Raw genomic sequence first — 18223 nt, forward strand, 5'->3', positions numbered from 1 at the left:
GATAATCAGACAGCTGGACAGCAGTAGCTGTTCCTGCCCTGAGGCACGAGTCTGAACTTAAGTGTAGATGAGAGTGGGTTTCAGGTGCAGTGAGGTGTAGGTACCCGAGGAAGTACTCCTTTTGATCACTGTCATTACAAGCAACGGGTAGGAAGACAAGAGCTGTGCTTGCTCTGTTGGAAGCTTTCCCTACCCTGGATATGAAGGATCGTTCCTATCTTCCATCCCTCAGGGGCTGGTGTGGTGAAGGTGCTATGCCTTCACGTCTCGCTCGCAGTACAGCCGATGTGAAAGGAACTCAACGACTTCTGTGCAAAGACCTCACTGCCAGGATAAATGTATTTATTTTAAGAAGTGATGAGATTTCCTCGCTTCCACGTCTTCGCTCATTTCTGAGTAGACTTCCACGGTTCGATCCTCGCCGCTCTGCGCTCGGCTGGGGGCAGGCAGGTCAGACCCATCTTGCGGCAGCGCTAGGCTCGGGGGGTGTGCGGGACCGACGAGTCAGCCGTGCTTGACGTGGCGTGCGGGACTCGCCCCCGCGGCCGGCAGAGGGAAGCGACGCTACCCAATCAGCCGCTGCTGGGCCGGGGGCGGGGCCGGCGGGGTCAGGATGGCGGCGGCGATGGCGAGCCAGGGGGAGCGGGCGGTGCTGGTGAGTCGGGCGGGCGCTTGGCGGGGCCGGGGCGAGCGGCAGCGGACTCTCCCTGTGCATGACACCACTGCCGGGTCCCCGCAGGCTCTTTCTGTCTGGTCGGGCTCGGGCGGGGAGCCGCGGGATGGCGGCAAGGCCGTCCCCTTGCGCCCGGGTCCGGGCCGAGAGTTGTGCGAGGGCGGCCCGGCCGTAGGGCAGCTGCCCTGACTGCAGGCGCTGCCCAAGTTCGGGCCGTAGTGTCGGGCCAGGCTCTCGGGCTGGTGCCCGGGCTCCGTCGCCGGGTGCTCGGAGGCCGCGGCCTCGTCCCGCCTCGCCCTGCAGCAGCGCCCGGGTCTCTCTGCCTGCGGTGCCGCTCCTCCGACGGGCCGGGTGGGGTGGGGCGGCAAGGCCGGGGCCGCTCTGCTCCCGACACACCGTGAATGTGCCCTTTGGCCTTGGTGCCCCGCTGAACTGCCCTGCACATGACGGGTGGCCGAGCCGCCCTAGTGAGCTGGTAGCAGCAGGGACAGCGCAGAGCAGTCGTCACTGCGGCCTCCCCGGGACAGGATCTCCGAGGAGGAGTGAAATATCCAGTGTGGAGAAGGGGTTCAGCGATCCATCGGTCTGGGTGAAAATCCACATAGGAAAACAGAATTTTTTAATGTCATAGGGTTCAGAAGAGTATGACCAGCATTCTCCAAAAATACAGCTGTGCAGTGCACGGATATGCATGAACTTGACTTAGTCCAAAATTAATGGGCAGGAAAAGGTAGATTTCTTGCTGTGATTAAAGGGAAGAAACACACCAATCAGCATTTTGAGTAGAAACACCTGCATGGTGCTGTTGGGTGTTGGAGGTACTAAAGACATCTGCTGCACCCATGTGATCACTTGGAGGAGGGCAGACATTACAGAGTGAAAGAGCTGCAGATCCATCTTCTCTCTAGTGGTCAGTGACAGGATCTGAGGGAACAGCGTGGAGCTCTGTCAGGGGAGGTTTAGGCTGGATATTTGAAAAAGTTTCTTCACCCAGAGGGTGGTCAGGCACTGGAATAAGCTCCCCAGGGCAGTGTTCACAGCACCCTATCTGACAAATTTCAGGAGGGTTTTGACAACACTCTCAAGCTCATGGTAGGATTCTTAGGACTGTCCTATGCAGAGCCCACACTTGGACTTCATGATCCATGTGCGTCCCTTCCAGTTAATAACATTCTATGATCAGTATAATTCCCAGAAAGCCAAAATAGTGTTAAAGGGTAAAAGTCAGTGGTCCTACCTCCAAACTGCTTTGAAGGGAATGAATGAACATGAACCATCTAGCAGAGGAACCACAAGCTTAAAGTTCTGAGTTGACCATAGCTTGCCTGTTTTTCTGTGGGCAACCTGCTCAGAACTCTCCCCACGGAAAATTTCTCTTTTCTTACAGGACGACAAGTGGCAATCTTTTCTTTGTCCCATGCTTTCTTCTGTCCCCCACTTCTTTGATGACCTGCATGTGGACTCATGGTTTAACAGGAGCATTAGATGTGCTTTGAGGGTCTGCTTTATACAGGCTTCTCTGTGGCAGCAGCCGATGGAGGCTCAAGGCAGTGAGTCATCAGATCCAAACTTGTTCGTTACTGAATTTGCCCCAATGATTGGAAGTCCCCAGCCTGTGTCTCCGTCCACCCCCTTTTCAGTTTAACTTGTTTTGGTTTTAGACTGCTATTGCTTGGGGAAGTGCTGGGGATAGGGGCAGGGGATGGCTCATTTTAGTGTTTGTCTTCGTTTCTCATCACCTGATTAGCAAAAAATTTTTCCGCAAGTTGATTCAGTTTTGCCTGGGCCAGGAGTTGGTAATGGATCTCCCTAGCTTTACCTTGGCCCATTATCTTATTTCCTCCCCTGACCCATTGAAGAAGGCGCAGTGAGGGAGGCTGGGTATGTGTCTGGCAGCCAGATAAATCCCTCCCAACAGCTTAAAAAGATGCCCCAGCTTTTAAAGCAGTAGCATTTTTACTTTGTTCTGAAAGTAGCATTCAATTCTAGGTTTTTTGGTACAGTGCTGTGAATATTGCTTTCTTTAAGTCAGGGCAAGAATGAGGACAGTTCATTGGACTGGAGTGGAGATATGGAGACTGAGGTGTTTCAACAAATCAGGAAGAAATCTTTTGTTCTCCTTTATTTAAACAGTATGGAAACAGCACTACGCTTAGAACTTACATAATTTTCCCATGTGTCTGAGAGATTTGCTTCCAATGTTTGAAGTCTAATGATTCCACTGCTATATTCCCACGACATAGGAAGAAGAATTTAAATGGCTTTTACAAGAAGAGGTCCATGCTGTTTTGAAACAGCTGCAGGATATCTTGAAGGTAAGGTTAATTTTTTCTGAGTTTTGAGTTGTGGCTTTGCTTGACCTTCTGTGTAAGGAATGATGATAGGTTTTCCTTGCAGTAAAAAATTCTTGGTAGAGGCTGAACATGAAGGTCATCCATGCATGTCCAGTTCTGTCCCTAGTGCTTGCTTGCCCTCTGCTCTTGAGGACTCCCAGTAAAGCTGATTTCCCCAAGATTGCTCTGTTCTCCACCCTCTGCTGTGAGTTGCTTTGAAAAGGCACATGGAGGCAGCCAGACCTATATGCCAGGCATTTACCTGAGCTATCAGTATTATCTGGAACAGAGAATCTGGATCTGCCTGTAGCTCTGACGTGTTGTGCAAGCAACATGGCCTTTAGCTGACAGCTGCTACTTGTGTAGTAATTACTAGCTTGCACTCACCTTCTTTAAAGCCATCCTTTCTTCAACATGCCCACTCCTCTGCTGGTACCTGTCCGTTTCAGAGGCCTGATATGTTCAACTGAAGCAAATGGACAGCACTTTTCTCCAGCCTGAGCATGCGCTGCAGGGCCGAGTCTTTCCAACCAGCCATGGGGTACGGGCCAAAGGGACTTGTGTGCACTGAGAATGCACTGTGTGTCTGCTGGGTCGGTGTTCAACAGGCCCACCCCCTTAACACTGGTTTTTGGAGGTTATGGAGTGATAGAAGAGCAGGGCTAAAAACGTGGATGTGAGGGGCAAGTGACAGAGCAGGCGCGAGTGCCGCAGTGCTTATTCAAAACCCCAAGACTGGAGTCAGTACAGAGGATGATAGACTGCAGTAACTGTATATATGGTACCCATTTTGAAGAATTTGCTATAGTTTTGAGGGTGAAGTGTATGAAGGGCATCACCAGCCAGTATAACCAGGTGGAGGGCTTGGGAGGGTTAGTTTTCACTCCAGACTTCCTTCATATGTAAAGACCATCTGTGATAAGGGGCAGCACCGTGGTGCCTGAGGGTGTGCAGAGCTGAGCTTTTGAGTGCTGCTCCTTCTGTGGGCAGCTTGGGGATCCTGCTGGCATTGCCCAGTTTTGGAGTGTGGGATTTCCAAATGCCTTTCACTATGGGTTGCACGTGCTTAGCCTTCTCTTTGGCTTCACCAGTCCTGCAGTAGGATGAAATCCAAGTGCTCTGTTTGGTGGACTTCAGGAGGCTGGCAGAGGTGAATGCTACATATTCAGCCACTTGCTAGTATCCACATTATCTTTGTTCCTGGCTCATGGTGTGCTGGGCCGAGGCAGGTGCTCTAACACTCATTTTGTCTTCTCTTGGGCAGGAGGCCTCCCACCGCTTTGCCTTGCCCTCCAGTGGCTCAGGAGGAGCTGCCAAGCAGGAGAGCTTTGTACTAAGCACATCAGGGTAAGTAGTGGTGGTCAGCAGGTCACTTACCTCTGCAGCAAAGGGTGAAGATCCTGGAGGATCTGTGGTGAAGGGCTTTGTAGAAGCCCTGGAGCAATGAGCTTTCTTTAATAGAAGATTTTGCCTTAAGGAAAACAAATTAACTCTCATGACAGGTGAAGTCTCTCATGGCTACTGACAGTTTGTAGCTGTGCTCCAGGGCTGCCTGAGCCAGCCTTGTGCCATTTCCTGCTGACACCCAGAAGGTAGTCACTGGTTCCTGACCACATGCTTGTGTGTTGCCTTAGTGCTGTGGGCAGTTTGCCAAGGGGCATTTTTCTGATTATGACACTGGGAGTTGGAGTTGCAGGATCCGAATTCTGGTCTTGGCTCAGTTTCTGACCCTAAGTATGAAGAAATCTTAACATTTGTCATAATCTCCCTAAAACAGCAATAGTAAATCTCCTTCCTGCAAAGCAAACTGAGGCTTGTGCACAAGATGCTGTAGCTGTGCAGTTATTCTGAAATGGATATCAATTTTTTGATCCTCATTGTGGCCCTTGGTCTCAGTAGATACTCTGGCAGAGTTCACAAGCTTGTCACAAAGCAGTTAACCTTGGTTATTAGGAATGTTACAGCATTGCAAGGAGTCATGCGGTAATTCTGCACTAAGTTTGAAGGTTGTCTTCTTCAGATCTTTGTTAAATTTAGTTTAGTTTTCATTTGTTGTTGTTGTAAGGTGGATCTTGCATTGTTGAACTAAGGAGTCTCTAATATTGTAAAACGTAAAGTATGGCCCAACTGGGTGCTTCACTCCTCTCCTCACACTGTTCATTGTAGGTGGGAGTCATCTTACAGGACCTTTCAAAGGGTTTGGCATGTGGGTTTTTTATTTATTTAAGGTTGTGGGGTTTTACTTATTTAGAGTCTTTTTCCTTGGAATGGGGTGTGATTTGTACCTTTCAGCTCCTGTAGGAATCACCTAACACTCCAATGTCAATAATTAATTTATTGTCTTGTGCTTGTGTCTGCTAGAGCTGTTTGTAACAGCAACCAAATTGTTGACAGGTGATAAATGGAATAAGGATGGGATCAGAAATGAAGGTAATATTTTAGGCAGAGCAGTTAGAATGAGGTGGCCTGTAAGGAATATGACAGGAGTTTACCATAGTCCAGGAACTGGGGACTTCAAAGTGTGTGTGGTGTTCAGCTACCAGGCAGGAGTAGTGCTCAGACTGTGGGCAGGAGGAGCCGTGCTGGCTACACAGGACGAGGAGGGGAGGTGTTAGGCTGGCAGTCTATAGGCGCCTCTTGTGACATGTGTTACCCAGATGTTTCCTCTCATTCCAGCACAGACCAGGTGAAAGGTGTGATGACACTGCAGGGAGATGCACTGTGTCAAGCTGTGAGTACTTGCCACACTTCTTGCTTTGTACTACAAGGGATGTATCACCCTTTGATCGCCTCAGAGAGGGAGGGAAGTCACCCTGGTTATTTGTTACCAATGATCAGTATTCTTTGCCAGTTCTCCCTAATTGGCCTAGATATTTCAGCAACCATTGAAACTTATCAAAATCCAGCATCTGACATCCCTTTCTACCACCACCATGTGGTGGTGAGTGCTGTAGTCAACTTCCACGGGATTCCTTGCCTTTACCACCTTTGTTGTGTAATAACAAGTTTCATAGGGGAGCTTCTAGGCTGAGGTCATGTGTCCTGCCTGGATCCTGATTCCACTCAATGCCTTTCAACCTATTCTTTATATTAATATCATCTATGGAAGCACTGAGGTTCTGGCTGTGCCAGCACTGCAGAAAGCAGTTTGCCAGGATGGTCTGGAGGAAGGGAATGCGACTGCCAGCCCCCATCTTCTGCGTACAGGCATTTCTTGCTCACATGTGTTTGTTTCTTTTTTCAAGGATGTTAATCTGAAAATGCCCAGAAACAATCAGCTTCTGCATTTTGCATTCCGGGAAGACAAGCAGTGGAAATTGCAGCAGGTACCTGTTGGCTCTAGATGCCCACCTGTCCATAACCTCAGTGTTCTCTGAGCAGTAACTTTTGTCTTTCGAGAGAGACTATTATGTCCATTCCACATGAGTTACAGTGGTAAAAGCAAAGGAGGAAGCAGGTGCAATTAAATCAGTTAAATTCAGTTGGGGTGCCTGGGTGGGCTTATTCCAGACACACTAGCTGGTCTGAAGGCTGTCTGCATTGCAGGCATGATCCTTTAAAGGAGTGCCTGAGGTGCCTGTGCAGGACTGTCCCATGTCATCCCAGGCTAGCAGGGCGCAAAGAGCAGCTTCAGGGGCTTTGAGTAGCTTGCTCTCATTCTCTTACAGATGCATTTGTTTGCACTGAGAACAAATTATTGTGTTCTGGTACCATGTCTGAGTTCCCTCAGGTAAGGAGTTAAAAGAATGCAGCTGTCCAGAACCAGAATCTCTTTTCCATCATTTTGCTGGGACATACATGATTTCAGGACCTGACCTAGTGTCTGAAGACAAGGTTTTCCTCAATTACTTTGTCACAGCTGAGTAGTTTGGAGGAAAATGGGTTCAGTGTGCTTTTTTGTGCCAGAAAAAGCTTGAGTTTTTCAAGGTGATGAGTGCATTTGGTGTTTAGTACAGTTCCCAATGTCTTCTTTTAGCCGTGAAAGCTCTACCTAGTAACTTCATAGAAATCTAGAAAATTATGTACTTGGGATGTTAATACCAAAGTTGATTTTGTTTATACCTTGCAACAAAACAAGGAAGTTTTTGTGACAGCAGTCAGCAGTGCCTTCTCTTTTGTTGCTCTTTTGTACTGCTGCCTGGTTGATACTCTTCTACTAGCTTTTATGGAAAACAACTTCCTTTATTTACTTACATCATGTGTTCTAACATCATTCAGATACAGATTGTGAGTGCCTAAAGGACTGGGTGCAGAAGCATTTAAAGTGGTTATATGGTCACCTGTCTGAATTAAAAATTAGCATCTCGAAGGAAATTCTTCCCTTAATGAGCGATTGCGGCTGCGGATAGCTCTGAGAGCTCCCGAGGCAGATTGCCAGCTACAAGCTAGCAAGGGACAGAGACTCCGGGAATTGCTGGTGAGGTTCCAAGCAGTTTATTTCTCCAAAGGGGTTCCACTAGCAAACCCGGTTACATAGCATAGGAAGGGGTCTTTATAGATTTCAAAGGGATTGAAATTCTAACCAGTAAAATTATGAGTTGAGAAACTATCCAATTACTTTAAGATTCTAGGTAAGAAAAAGACCAGTCATCTAGTAAAGTTAAAAACCAATAGAAGTCCTAAATGATAACAGGGATTTTGGCAGGGAGGGGGTGCATCTCTCATGAAAGGTTCCATTGTCTTAGGGCACAAAATCCCAAGGGCCTTTTTCAGGCACCATATCATCCGCAAGTGATGTCAGTTGAAGTTTTGTTTCTCTGTACAAAGTTAAGCCATGGGTAAGAAGTTGCAGTGTAGGCACGTTCTTGAGGAACCCAAGTGCAGGCACATAAATTTTGAGGAAGTTGATTAGGAAACAAAGCAAAATCAAGCGGGAGTATGAATGAAGCAAATCATAACAACAGGGTTTGCATTGCTTGATTGGGTAGTGCTTCCAGGAACTGTTTAGCTTGCTCAGAAGCCTCTGGGAGATGTAAAGCCTGGAGGTGGTGATATTTGAAGATGCCCAACTACCTGCAGTCTCACAGTCTGACAGTGGACTTACCATTCTCACTTTTCTCTCTGTGGCCTCCAGTGCAAGAGCTTTCTAAGAACAGGGCTGTTCCATATTCCCTGAGTTAGAAGGAGCCAGAGCCAGGTCTATGCCAGGGAGACTTCTACACAGATTCAGAGCTGGGACCTGCGACAGCTGAAGGGCCTTGTAAATATATCCAACTACAAATACGCAAGCTGTGTTGCCCTTTTCCCAAAAGACACTTCTTGTACAAGCTTGTCTGCTTGGCTGTTTCATTTGTACCCTCTAATTTACTCCTTGGGCTTGTTCTTCAGTTTTCATGCTGCTGCCTGAAATTGAGCACAAGTCAGCTTCTCCCAGGGCCATTGTCTTCCTCTGGTTTGTCCTTGCTTCCATGAAAGCAAGGATACACCTATCAAGTTTGGTTTTATAACTGTGTTCCTCTTACTTGAGAAGAACTTGAGCCAGTTGTGTCCTGAGTCTGGTCCAGTCCCACACCATGGCACAGCTTCTTGATGCTGGAGATAACTCTTAATCCCAACAATTTTACTTCAGAAGGACTCTGGGATACTGACACTGTATTAGAAATCAGTGCTTGCTGCTCATTGGCTTAGTTTGTTTTAGTTCTGATAGGATGAAATAATTGTTCATGGTGCTAGAGCTGTCTGCTGTATGCCATTAGCAGTGAGAATTCCTGCCAAGCAGTCATGGTCAGAGCGCTCCCAGGATGAGTGCCTGATGTCACTTCAGGAGCAATATCTATATTGACAATCCAGGATGTCAGACTGTTCTGCATTTCCAGTCAATGAGTGGAGAACCCAGTAATGCTTCTGGGCAGCAGTGGCAGGTTTGTAGAGAGTGTCTGGTGTTTAGATATGGCATTACATTTGAGAAGACACCATTCTTAACGTCAGTGAGATAACTTGGAAAGCCTTTTCTTCCCAGCATGTGTTGTTATGGAGTGTTTCTTTCATAAGGCTGTATTTGTACCTTTGCAGATCCAGGATGCTAGAAACCATGTGAACCAAGCCATTTACCTGCTTATGAACAGAGATGTGAACTACCAATTCAAAACAGGCTTGGAGGTGCTCAAGGTGAGGAGAAAGCCCCTACTGCTTGAGTGGGAACATTCATTTTTCTTCCCTCCATTTTTTGTTTTAAACTCAGTTAATGCACATTACTGTCTGAATCTCTTAGTGGAAACAGACTTCACACTTTTACCTGTATATACCCATGTCAAGAAATGTCTATGTGACCTCATATTTTATATGAATCTGTACTAGTTTAGCATTAGTAAGAGGGCTGTACATCCTGGTGAACAGTAATTTGAGCAGTCAGTGCCCTGTTACCCACCAGTGATAATCTGGGAGGATATTCTTTGGACTTCTGTGGATGATGTTATGTAACTTATGGTCTTTGTTGGTCACTGCTGCTCTCACCAGCAGCGAGGCAGCCATCAGTAAACAGAAGATGAGAGTACTTGTGAGTTACTGAAAATCTGAAAGTGACCTCTCTTGCCAGTAGTATTTTCTAGGATCTAATACAGAGCAGCCACTGCATGGCAGCGAAGCCCAACCTTCTGCTTGGAAATGCTCTCTAAAGGCACCAGAATTTTGGCTTGCTTATTGGAATCCATCACATCAAATCTGAGAAAACTATACCTTTTTAGTTTCTTTATGGGCAAAGGCTGCTCATAGGAAGAAGTTAAGTAATAAAACTATTTCCTTTTACTTTCAAGTGGAAGTAAAGGGAGGTATTAGTCATAATACAAAGTGCCTTCATCTTAGCAGTCATGAGCTCTATAACAGACACGTTTTTTTCTGGAAGGGGACGTCTGCCTGAATAGTGCCTTTGAACTGTTGTTTCTGGCAGGATTGACCTCACAATGAGCTGGTTCTTTATTCTACTGCCTTGCTTATAGCTGGTTATTAACAGAGAGAACCCATGCAGCAGTTGTACCTGTGATGTGGGAGTGGGGAGACCAAGAATGCAGCTTGTTTTTTCCTTAATGCCTGCTCTTGTGAAGAGCTGCTGATGAGTTTGTTGATGCCTCTGTGACATCAGTAATTGGTCTTATGTTGCCTTGGTATTCTTATCATGAATAGCTGTTCTCCCATCAGTCACTGGTACTGAACACACCTGACCTGTCTCATAGGTCTCTGACGGTGGTAACAGTTAAACTCCATTTATGTGGGAGCCACCCCTTCCCAATAAGTTCCTAAATTCCTGGAAGGGTGAGGGGTAGTGGCAGTTGTTGTATTAACACTTGTAGAAGGCTGTATGATTCTGCAGCACATTGTCCAGAGCTGTCCAGGAATCACACTCAGCAATGGTTCTGTACATTATCTTGTAGCTTATGGATGCTGTGATGTTGCAGCTCTCCAGAGCCCGAAATCGGCTGACCACTCCTGCCACTCTGACACTACCAGAAATTGCCTCCACTGGTCTCACAGTAAGTGTGTGTTGGTCTTGATCTCTATACAGCTCTGGCAGCATTACAATAGTGTGGATACCAGTCTGCATCCTAGTGGAAGTGGGTTTCTGAAGTGTCTCCTGAGGCAGAACTAAAGCAAATGCAAATCCTGAGTAGTTTTGGATGCTCTATATCTTCCTATGGGAATGCAGATGACTCTGCATGAGGACTCTGGTTCTCTGAGAATAAATTGTGTTCTCTGCCCAAGAGTCTTGTCCAGGGATGATTTGCCTTTGTGAACACTGCTCCATCCATTCTTGTCACTGTCATGCACATACCATTTGATCAAGGATAGCGAGAGCAGCAATGGTTGCCTGCAACTACTCAGTCTTTGTTTCTCTTCTAATGATTTTTTTTTTTGCCATGGGGTAATTGTAATGTGGCTTGGGAAAAGGGAATGATTTCCCAGCATTAGAAATTACAATCTTTTCACTGACAAAGAAAATAATTTTCTTGCCAGAAAATGTTCACACCTGCGCTGCCTCCAGACATCCTTGTGAATTTCTATATTAACCTGAACAAGCTGTGCCTCACTGTCTACCAGCTCCACATACTGCAGCCCAGCACAACCAAGGTGATGTCTTCTATCTCCTGAGCCTTGTTTAGTTTCCTCTCTTTACATTCCACTGTGAGGAGGAGATCACACTGCTACCTGGTCCAATGTAATGTTCATAGGATAATGAAGAAGTTAGTTCAGCTGGTGCTAAGTGTCTGTGTTTAGGTCTGCTGCACACAGAACACTGGCTCTACATGGGGCATGGCTGCTTAGCCCAGAACATACCAGTGCTCTGGAGTAAGCCATTTTTTACCAAGTACTTAAAATATAGTTTGATAATTTTGTGTAATTTTGCAAGGGCGTGATTATATTAATCCAGGTTACATCAGAGTAGCATCTTACGTTTCCTAATGGAGTTTTGATGGATACTTTTCTGCTTCACCTGTCAACTTGATGTCCAGTAGAAACAGCATGTCCTGGTTTGAAAGACAGGTGTCTGCTAAGGAAGGCAGGAGCCTCTCTTGAAATGGAAAATGTAAACCTCCTCCCTCCAAACAACTATAATTTTGAAATTAAGGGGCTCTCAGGCAAAGAAATGGAAATAGGAATAACAGTTTTTTAATATGAAAATTAAAATAAAAATACAGTAACAAAAGAACAAAAACACTGACAGAGTCAGAATACAGCCTGACACCTCGTCAGTCAGTCAGGGTGTTGGTAGCAGTCTGATTAAATGGTGGCTGCAATCCTTCTGGAATGACAGATGTGGTTCAGTTAAAGCAGTGGTCCTGTGAAAGAGTGCAGTTTTCCTCTGAAGGTTCAGTGATGATGTAGAAGGGTCTAGTTTTCCTCTGGAATCTAGTGGAAAAAGGCTGCTCTGATGTTCTAAATCTCAGTTTTTATCTAGGTGGGAAGGGCTTGGCTCCTCCCCCTGGGTGGAGCATCTCCCAGTGGGATGATGTAATTTTATCAGTCATGCAGGGGGCTCAATGGCCCATTGACAGGAGATATCTCCCTGGAGGAAGGATGAGTTGTGGAAAAGATAAAGAACACTGCTCCACCTGGTTTTAACAAATGGCCCATTAGCAGACGATATATTATACAGAGATAAGGATCACTGCCCCACCTGGTTTCAACACATGGTGATAGAATACACACCCCTGGTCACATCTTGCATTGCAACTCAAGACACAGCTTTAAACTCTTAAGCTTTATGAATTGCATTCCTTCCATAAGGAAGATTTTTCTAAAAATCTAGATTTTCTTTTTCTTCTGGATTTTCTCATTTCTGTAGTGATAAAATTTGTAGCTACATTTAACTCAGCCAATGTGTAGAATTTCTTTCATGAGGAACAGGAAGGGTTCTTACAAAAGGGATTCCATATTGATGGAGTGTCCAGGCAAATAGAGTGTGGGTGTCAGGCTACTGCAAGTGTAAACCTTAAATGTCTTTCTTCTAAGTGGTTTGTTTACCACATCAAAATCCTAATGACCTTTTCCTTCTCTAGAACTTCAAGCCTGCTGGAGGGTCTGTTTTGCACAACCCTGGGGCCATGTTGTAAGTACAGGCACTACAACGGTAGTGTACCTGGATAACAGGTGTTGGTATACCTTGAGGGTGAAATCCAAACAGCTTTGTACAGTTTCCATTGTATCATCTCCAAAGTGGAGAAGCTGGACTGAGTCACTTGCTGTGCCTGTGAATGCTCTGTTGTGTCTCTTTAATGACTTGGTCCTAAAGGCTGAAATATGTGAATTTCCAGGATTCAGCCTACCTGGACAGTGCCACGAGTTTATGTAGAGATGAGAGTTTACAACAAAAATGAGTATTTGGTTACTGACATTGCCATTTGCATTCCCTCTGTGCCATCTGGAATGAAGTTCCTACCTTCGCCCTTTAGCTTAACTATAAATCTGGTCAGAGGTGGACTTGAGTGTTTGCATTCTGTAACTTTGCCAAGCGCTGATTTAAATGTGATAGGATTCATCATCATCTCACCTATGGAAATGTATGACAGTTGAGTTCTATGCTGTTGTGTGTGAAGCTGTGCTCTTTCCCCCCACCTCCAGTGAGTTTGGCAGCCAGCGATATGAAGTCAGCCATGTGCATAAAGTGGAATGTGTTGTCCCATGGTTAAATGATGCCCTTGTCTTCTTCACAGTTTCACTGCAGCTCTGCCAGCAACTGAAGGACAAGGTAATGGCCTTGAAATAGGGGCTTTGTTTTTAACTGTGGATTTTGAGAGGACCTCACATCTAGTGTAATGTTATTCTGTTCAGCTTGCTGAAAATAAGTGATGAGTCAGTGTTCTGGAGCCACTGGAGTTGGCTGGCACTGCCTAGCAAACAGCCATAGGATAAGTATAGTGGTGTGGCAGATGTCTGCTGAGCTGGTGACTAGATGGAAAGGAGCAAACAGATATTTCTGTGTTCTCAGTCATGAGCTGGATGAGAGGAAACAACCAACCTAGATTCCAGTAGATCAATGCTCAGTTCCAGCTCTGCAACTGCCACCTTGAGCAAGTAACTTTGTGCTCCTTGAGTGACAGCAGCAGCAAACCTGCCCTTTAGTAGTGTGCTGAGGTGTTTATATTTCATTATATGCTATGAAGCTAAGTCTTCCCTCACAAATTATGTGCTCATTTTTTTGTGGTATAAAGGGGTATAGGAACTTACCTGCTTTTGTTCTTGCTTTCCAGATCTCCGTTTTCTCCAGTTACTGGAACTACAGGCCATATTAATTCTCTGTGGGATGGTCTAAGCCTGTAGAGTACTTCCAGTGTCTATCTCTGTTCTCTCATGCCAGCTGAGTCCAGGTCAGCCTGAGGAGTGCTGGGGTTCACTGCCAGATGCCCAGCACAGGGCAGGGTCAGTGTACCCAGAGACACAGCTTTAGTAGCCTTGCCTGGGATTGCTGCATAAACAGGGCACCAAATAGTGCAGGGTGGTTGGCAGGAGCTTCCATTGGTCCCTCTTGTGCATTTTGTGGCTCACACTTCCCAAGTCCCTGATGAGTTACACGGGTCTGTTAAAATGAATAGGTGTTCTGGACCACCCTCACTAACTAGATCTGTGCATTGTGCTGTAACTAACTGCTTGAATGTGAAGTGGATGGGAAGGGGGGAAAAAATAGACTAACACTCTTCTTAAAAGGGTAGGACATATTGCTCCATGTAGTGAAATAAGTTTCTCTTATCTGATCAAGCTGTGCTTATAACTAACCCTGAGTGGCTCCTTCCCCTGCCTGTTTTGCCCATCCCCATGTTAATGACTCCCCTTTGGGGATGCTCTTGCTGCTGTTTGAATTTTTTTTCCCCCTCATCCAGCATCAGTGTGATAATTTTTTTTTTCCTAAGCCCTAGTTGGGCCAGTTAGTCTTTTCCAGGTTTAGTATCTTGTTTTCACTGCCAGCCTTTGGAGTTGCCTTCGTGTACCTTGTGCAGTCTTTCATCTTGTCATTAAATGCAAAGTGAGTACCACATTGCTACTATGATTTGCTGCCTATAGATGCTACAATGTGTAACTCATCCCTTTAGCCACTGCTGTGAAATAAAGACCCTCATACCTGCATTGCTCATGTGGGCTGTGAAAGAATGAGTATCTGAGATTCTGTGCTCTCTCACAAGTGAGTATGTTGGGTTGTCTTTTTCTGGGGAGGACAGTAGTGGAGGCACTACAAGCTGGGCAGCTCTTCTAAGGCTGAGGCCTGTTTGCATAGCCGCAGCCCAATGCTGTCTGATACTTGAATATACCTGAAGTAGTTTTCCAACATGCCTTGACAGTCTTGTTTGGGAGAGGCTGTAGGCACACAGACTGGAGTGGGTTGGCTCATAGAGTCATTCAGAACATCTCTGGCAGACTGGGAAGTCTCCAGGTCGCTGTTCAGGATTTTCTCAGGAAGCTGCCACCTACCCACATAACTCTGCTGCCCTTGGAAGTCTTTTGCAACCTTCTCATACACCTTTTTGTGAACAGGTGTTTGTAAATGCTCCTTAGTTTCACTTGGTTCTGAATAGCCTCGGGGAACAGTGCTGCTCTTGACAGGAAGTACGATGGAGAGCACAGGCAGTCAAGTTCTTCTCCCGCATCTGCTACTCAAACTAACAGGGGCAGAGGCAGTGTGATAGAAGTAGAAATTCCCAGGGATGAGATCCCATCCAGTGGCAAAGTTGGGCCTCAAGACCTGGTTTTGCTAATGAGGGTTCATTAAGGGATTGGCCGGGAGAGCTGTTCCAAATACATAGCTGGTGGGGTTAAAGCACATACAGAGCCCTAGTAGTGGCAGGCAGCATATCATGCGTGCCAGGCATGCTGTGGGCCTGTACAGCCAATATCCTGGGGCAATGCAAGACACCTTGCTCCAAATATTACTCCTTTTATTACAAGACATCCATACAGAGTCTCAAGGGAGATTAAAATACAGGGACAAAATAAAGCTAGAAATTAAAAAAAAAAAAAAAAAAAAAACCATAAAAATGAGATAAAACCAAATTATGATACAACATTTAGGAATATAAAATTTATTATTATGCAATACAGAGAATCAGCTTGTCAATGAGATACCGTACTCAAAATAGGGTTGTTCAGAGCCAAAGAAATAAGATGTTGTTGGAAGCAATTATAAGTAAACTTACTAGACTTGCAAATGTACATGCATAATTAAATGTAATCAAATGTGTAAAATTCTCTCTCAACTGATTAAGATAAGGTTTCTTTTTCTTTCCTCATTTAAATCAGAAGCCTCTCCATTAGCAAATAGGGAAACAGAACAGTTGTTTCTTTACATTCCACAAATAAATGGCTCACACAATGTCAAGCCTGCCACCTTTCTAACACAGTAGTTATCACAACAGATTGACTTACAGAGGATGGCCACAGCTCCGGGCCTAAACATGGGACATTCTTCTCTGTTCCTGGTTTCCACAATCACGCTGAAGGGAAGTGGGTCCAGCTTGCAACAAGACACGGTATCCTTTACTGAAAGCCACTTTGCCTCAAACACAGGCAGCCCTGTCCAACACAGTATGATGTTAGTGAAATTTTCCTGTGCTTCCAGACATCTCCTGCAAAGTGGGTTTGACTCAAGTCCTTTCCTAGGGATTTTATATGTCCAACAAAAACAAAACCCCCTGCTCCCTCATTCTACCTCGTGAGACTTAATTTATCTGTGTTCCAAAACAAATACAGGGATTATCTAAAGATGACATAAGAATGTTTCAAAACCAGAACTATCCAGAGAAACACTGCAGGAGACTCCTGGACTCTTTGAATCAGGGTGGACGCGAGGAACAAGACTCAGACGCTCTGTAAATGCTAAAAGCTACAGTTGCAGTTTATTATAAGGGAGTCTGCTAGGAGCTGCCCGGCACAGCCACGTGCAGATTAAAGAGATAAAAAGGGGGAGAGAAAGAGAGAAGAAGGAGGGTATAGAGAGAGAGTAAAGAAGGTAAAGAGGGGAAGAGAAGAGGAAAAGAAAAAGAGAGAAGAGAGGAAGAAGAGGAGAGGAGTAATGGGTTAAAAGGATATTGGGGTAAAGGGAGAGGGAAAGGAGAGCAGAAGTGGGAGAAGAAGAGCAAGGAGTAAAGATAGGAAGAAAAACAGAGAAGAGAAGAGAAGAGAAGAGAAGAGAAGAGAAGAGAAGAGAAGAGAAGAGAAGAGAAGAGAAGAGAAGAGAAGAGAAGAGAAGAGAAGAGAAGAGAAGAGAAGAGAAGAGAAGAGAAGAGAAGAGAAGAGAAGAGAAGAGAAGAGAAGAGAAGAGAAGAGGAGAAGAGAGAAGAGAAGAGGAGTGACTTCCCGTTTGTAACACAATAAATCCACTTCCATCATGAATATTCTAATCCCTAAGAACCAATCTAATACAAAATACTAATTCTATAGCATTTACATACAGCTTATAGGAAATCTTACATTAGCATAGCATGTGACATTCTAAACTCTAAGATCTAATCTTTGGGTGCGGGTCAGTCTTTTGTGTCTTTTGGCCTTGCCCTCTGGCCAAAAGCATTGTTTAATTAAGAGTGGATTAGCTTCGGTGAGCCATCCTATTGTGTTTATGGTAATTCAGTAACTAGGGCTTTCCTGTTCTACCTTCCCCAACAATTCCCAGAATCTGAGCATTCATATTTGCAAGATTCCTCAGTTTCATCTTCCCCAACATCTCCCCCGTTTTGTTTAACAATGAATACATTGGATATTGCTTTGATTAGTATTTGCAGGGTACAAATATTAAAACTAAAATTAATACTACTAGAATACACAAACTTATTTTAGAGTTAAACAGAGTTTCTTTAGCCAAGAGGCAAAGCCTTAACTTTGAACAAACTGTTCAGCTAGGTAGTAACTTTTTGTAATTTGGTCAGCCAAATTTTTTAAATTTTGCAAAATAGTTTGATAACTTTATGCAGCAAATTTGTGAAAATTTTTACATGTGTTAAATAGACAGATGATATCATAGCTTGCGGATTTGGCTAAAGCAACCCAGGCATTTATTTTAGGTTGATTTACAGATAAGGTTTCACTAGAAAAACTAAAACAAAGGAAGAAAATTAGCATGCATTTGCGAAAACTATAAAATTCAAATTTTTTCTTGAGGTGTTTTTGAGTTTTTAACCAAAACCGGGGGGTGCAATGCCGTCAATTCCCCCTCTGTTTTGCATAATATGTGTGCCAGGTTGCGATAACAGGGCTGAACTGGATAAGTCCGGCGGTGGATCTGGCTTTGGTGCGGTAGGCATATAGAGTACTGGACAGCGGGCTGCGGAGGGGTACTGCTGAAGGGACGCTTTGGGACATAGGAGAGACGGGGACAGCGCAGATGCAGGAGGCGCTGGCGAGTTGTGGGCATGGGGGGTGTTCGTGTCCAGTGTTATGTGGACAGGCATGGCATCTGTGATTGTGGCGGGCTGCTTGCTGACGGCTTTTCGGTGAACGCTGCCGACTGGGGGTGGGGCACTGCCGAGCACCGGGAGTTCAGGGGGTGAGCTGCGATGGTCGCCGGGCAGAACTGAGGCAGGAACGCAGTGGCTCGAGGCGGCACAGGAGGTGGGGGAGCTCCAGGCTGAGCGTCTCCCACCGCCTGCCCGAGGACTCGGCTGGCCGGAGCCTGCAGCGCTGGCGTGGGAGCGACAGGCACGTCTCGGCACTCCGGGACCGCGGTCAGCGCTGACGTTGTGCTCCGCGCATCCGTGGAGCTGCGCGCAGGCAGCGGTGCATCGGTGCGGGCCAGCTCCGACGG

General features: G+C 45.7%; 1 protein-coding gene across 2 annotated transcripts; it reads left to right on the forward strand.

Moving 5' to 3' along the window:
- The first annotated feature begins 476 nt into the window (after positions 1-476).
- Positions 477-14559, forward strand: ROGDI (rogdi atypical leucine zipper). Of its 2 annotated transcripts, none has more exons than XM_056503335.1 (11): positions 477-655; positions 2917-2988; positions 4271-4353; positions 5683-5737; positions 6252-6332; positions 9019-9114; positions 10398-10472; positions 10954-11067; positions 12498-12547; positions 13060-13186; positions 13689-14559. In XM_056503335.1, exons 1-11 carry the CDS (start codon positions 614-616, stop codon positions 13728-13730), a joined length of 837 nt encoding a protein of 278 aa, XP_056359310.1. In that variant the 5' UTR covers positions 477-613; the 3' UTR covers positions 13731-14559. The 2 variants fall into 2 exon arrangements, with proteins under 2 accessions (XP_056359310.1, XP_056359309.1); XM_056503334.1 differs by having other exon boundaries at positions 490-655; positions 10374-10472.
- Positions 14560-18223: the final 3664 nt, after the last annotated feature.

This window comes from Oenanthe melanoleuca, chromosome 14 (assembly GCF_029582105.1).
Source record: "Oenanthe melanoleuca isolate GR-GAL-2019-014 chromosome 14, OMel1.0, whole genome shotgun sequence".
Lineage (NCBI taxonomy): Eukaryota > Metazoa > Chordata > Aves > Passeriformes > Muscicapidae > Oenanthe > Oenanthe melanoleuca.

Bases quoted from the DNA above. Each gene is read 5' to 3' on its own strand.
- ROGDI (XM_056503334.1), top strand. From the start codon at position 614: ATGGCGGCGGCGATGGCGAGCCAGGGGGAGCGGGCGGTGCTG. The intron at 5,738-6,251 runs GTGAGTACTTGC...TCTTTTTTCAAG, and splicing joins GAGATGCACTGTGTCAAGCT to GATGTTAATCTGAAAATGCC. The intron at 6,333-9,018 runs GTACCTGTTGGC...GTACCTTTGCAG, and splicing joins AGCAGTGGAAATTGCAGCAG to ATCCAGGATGCTAGAAACCA.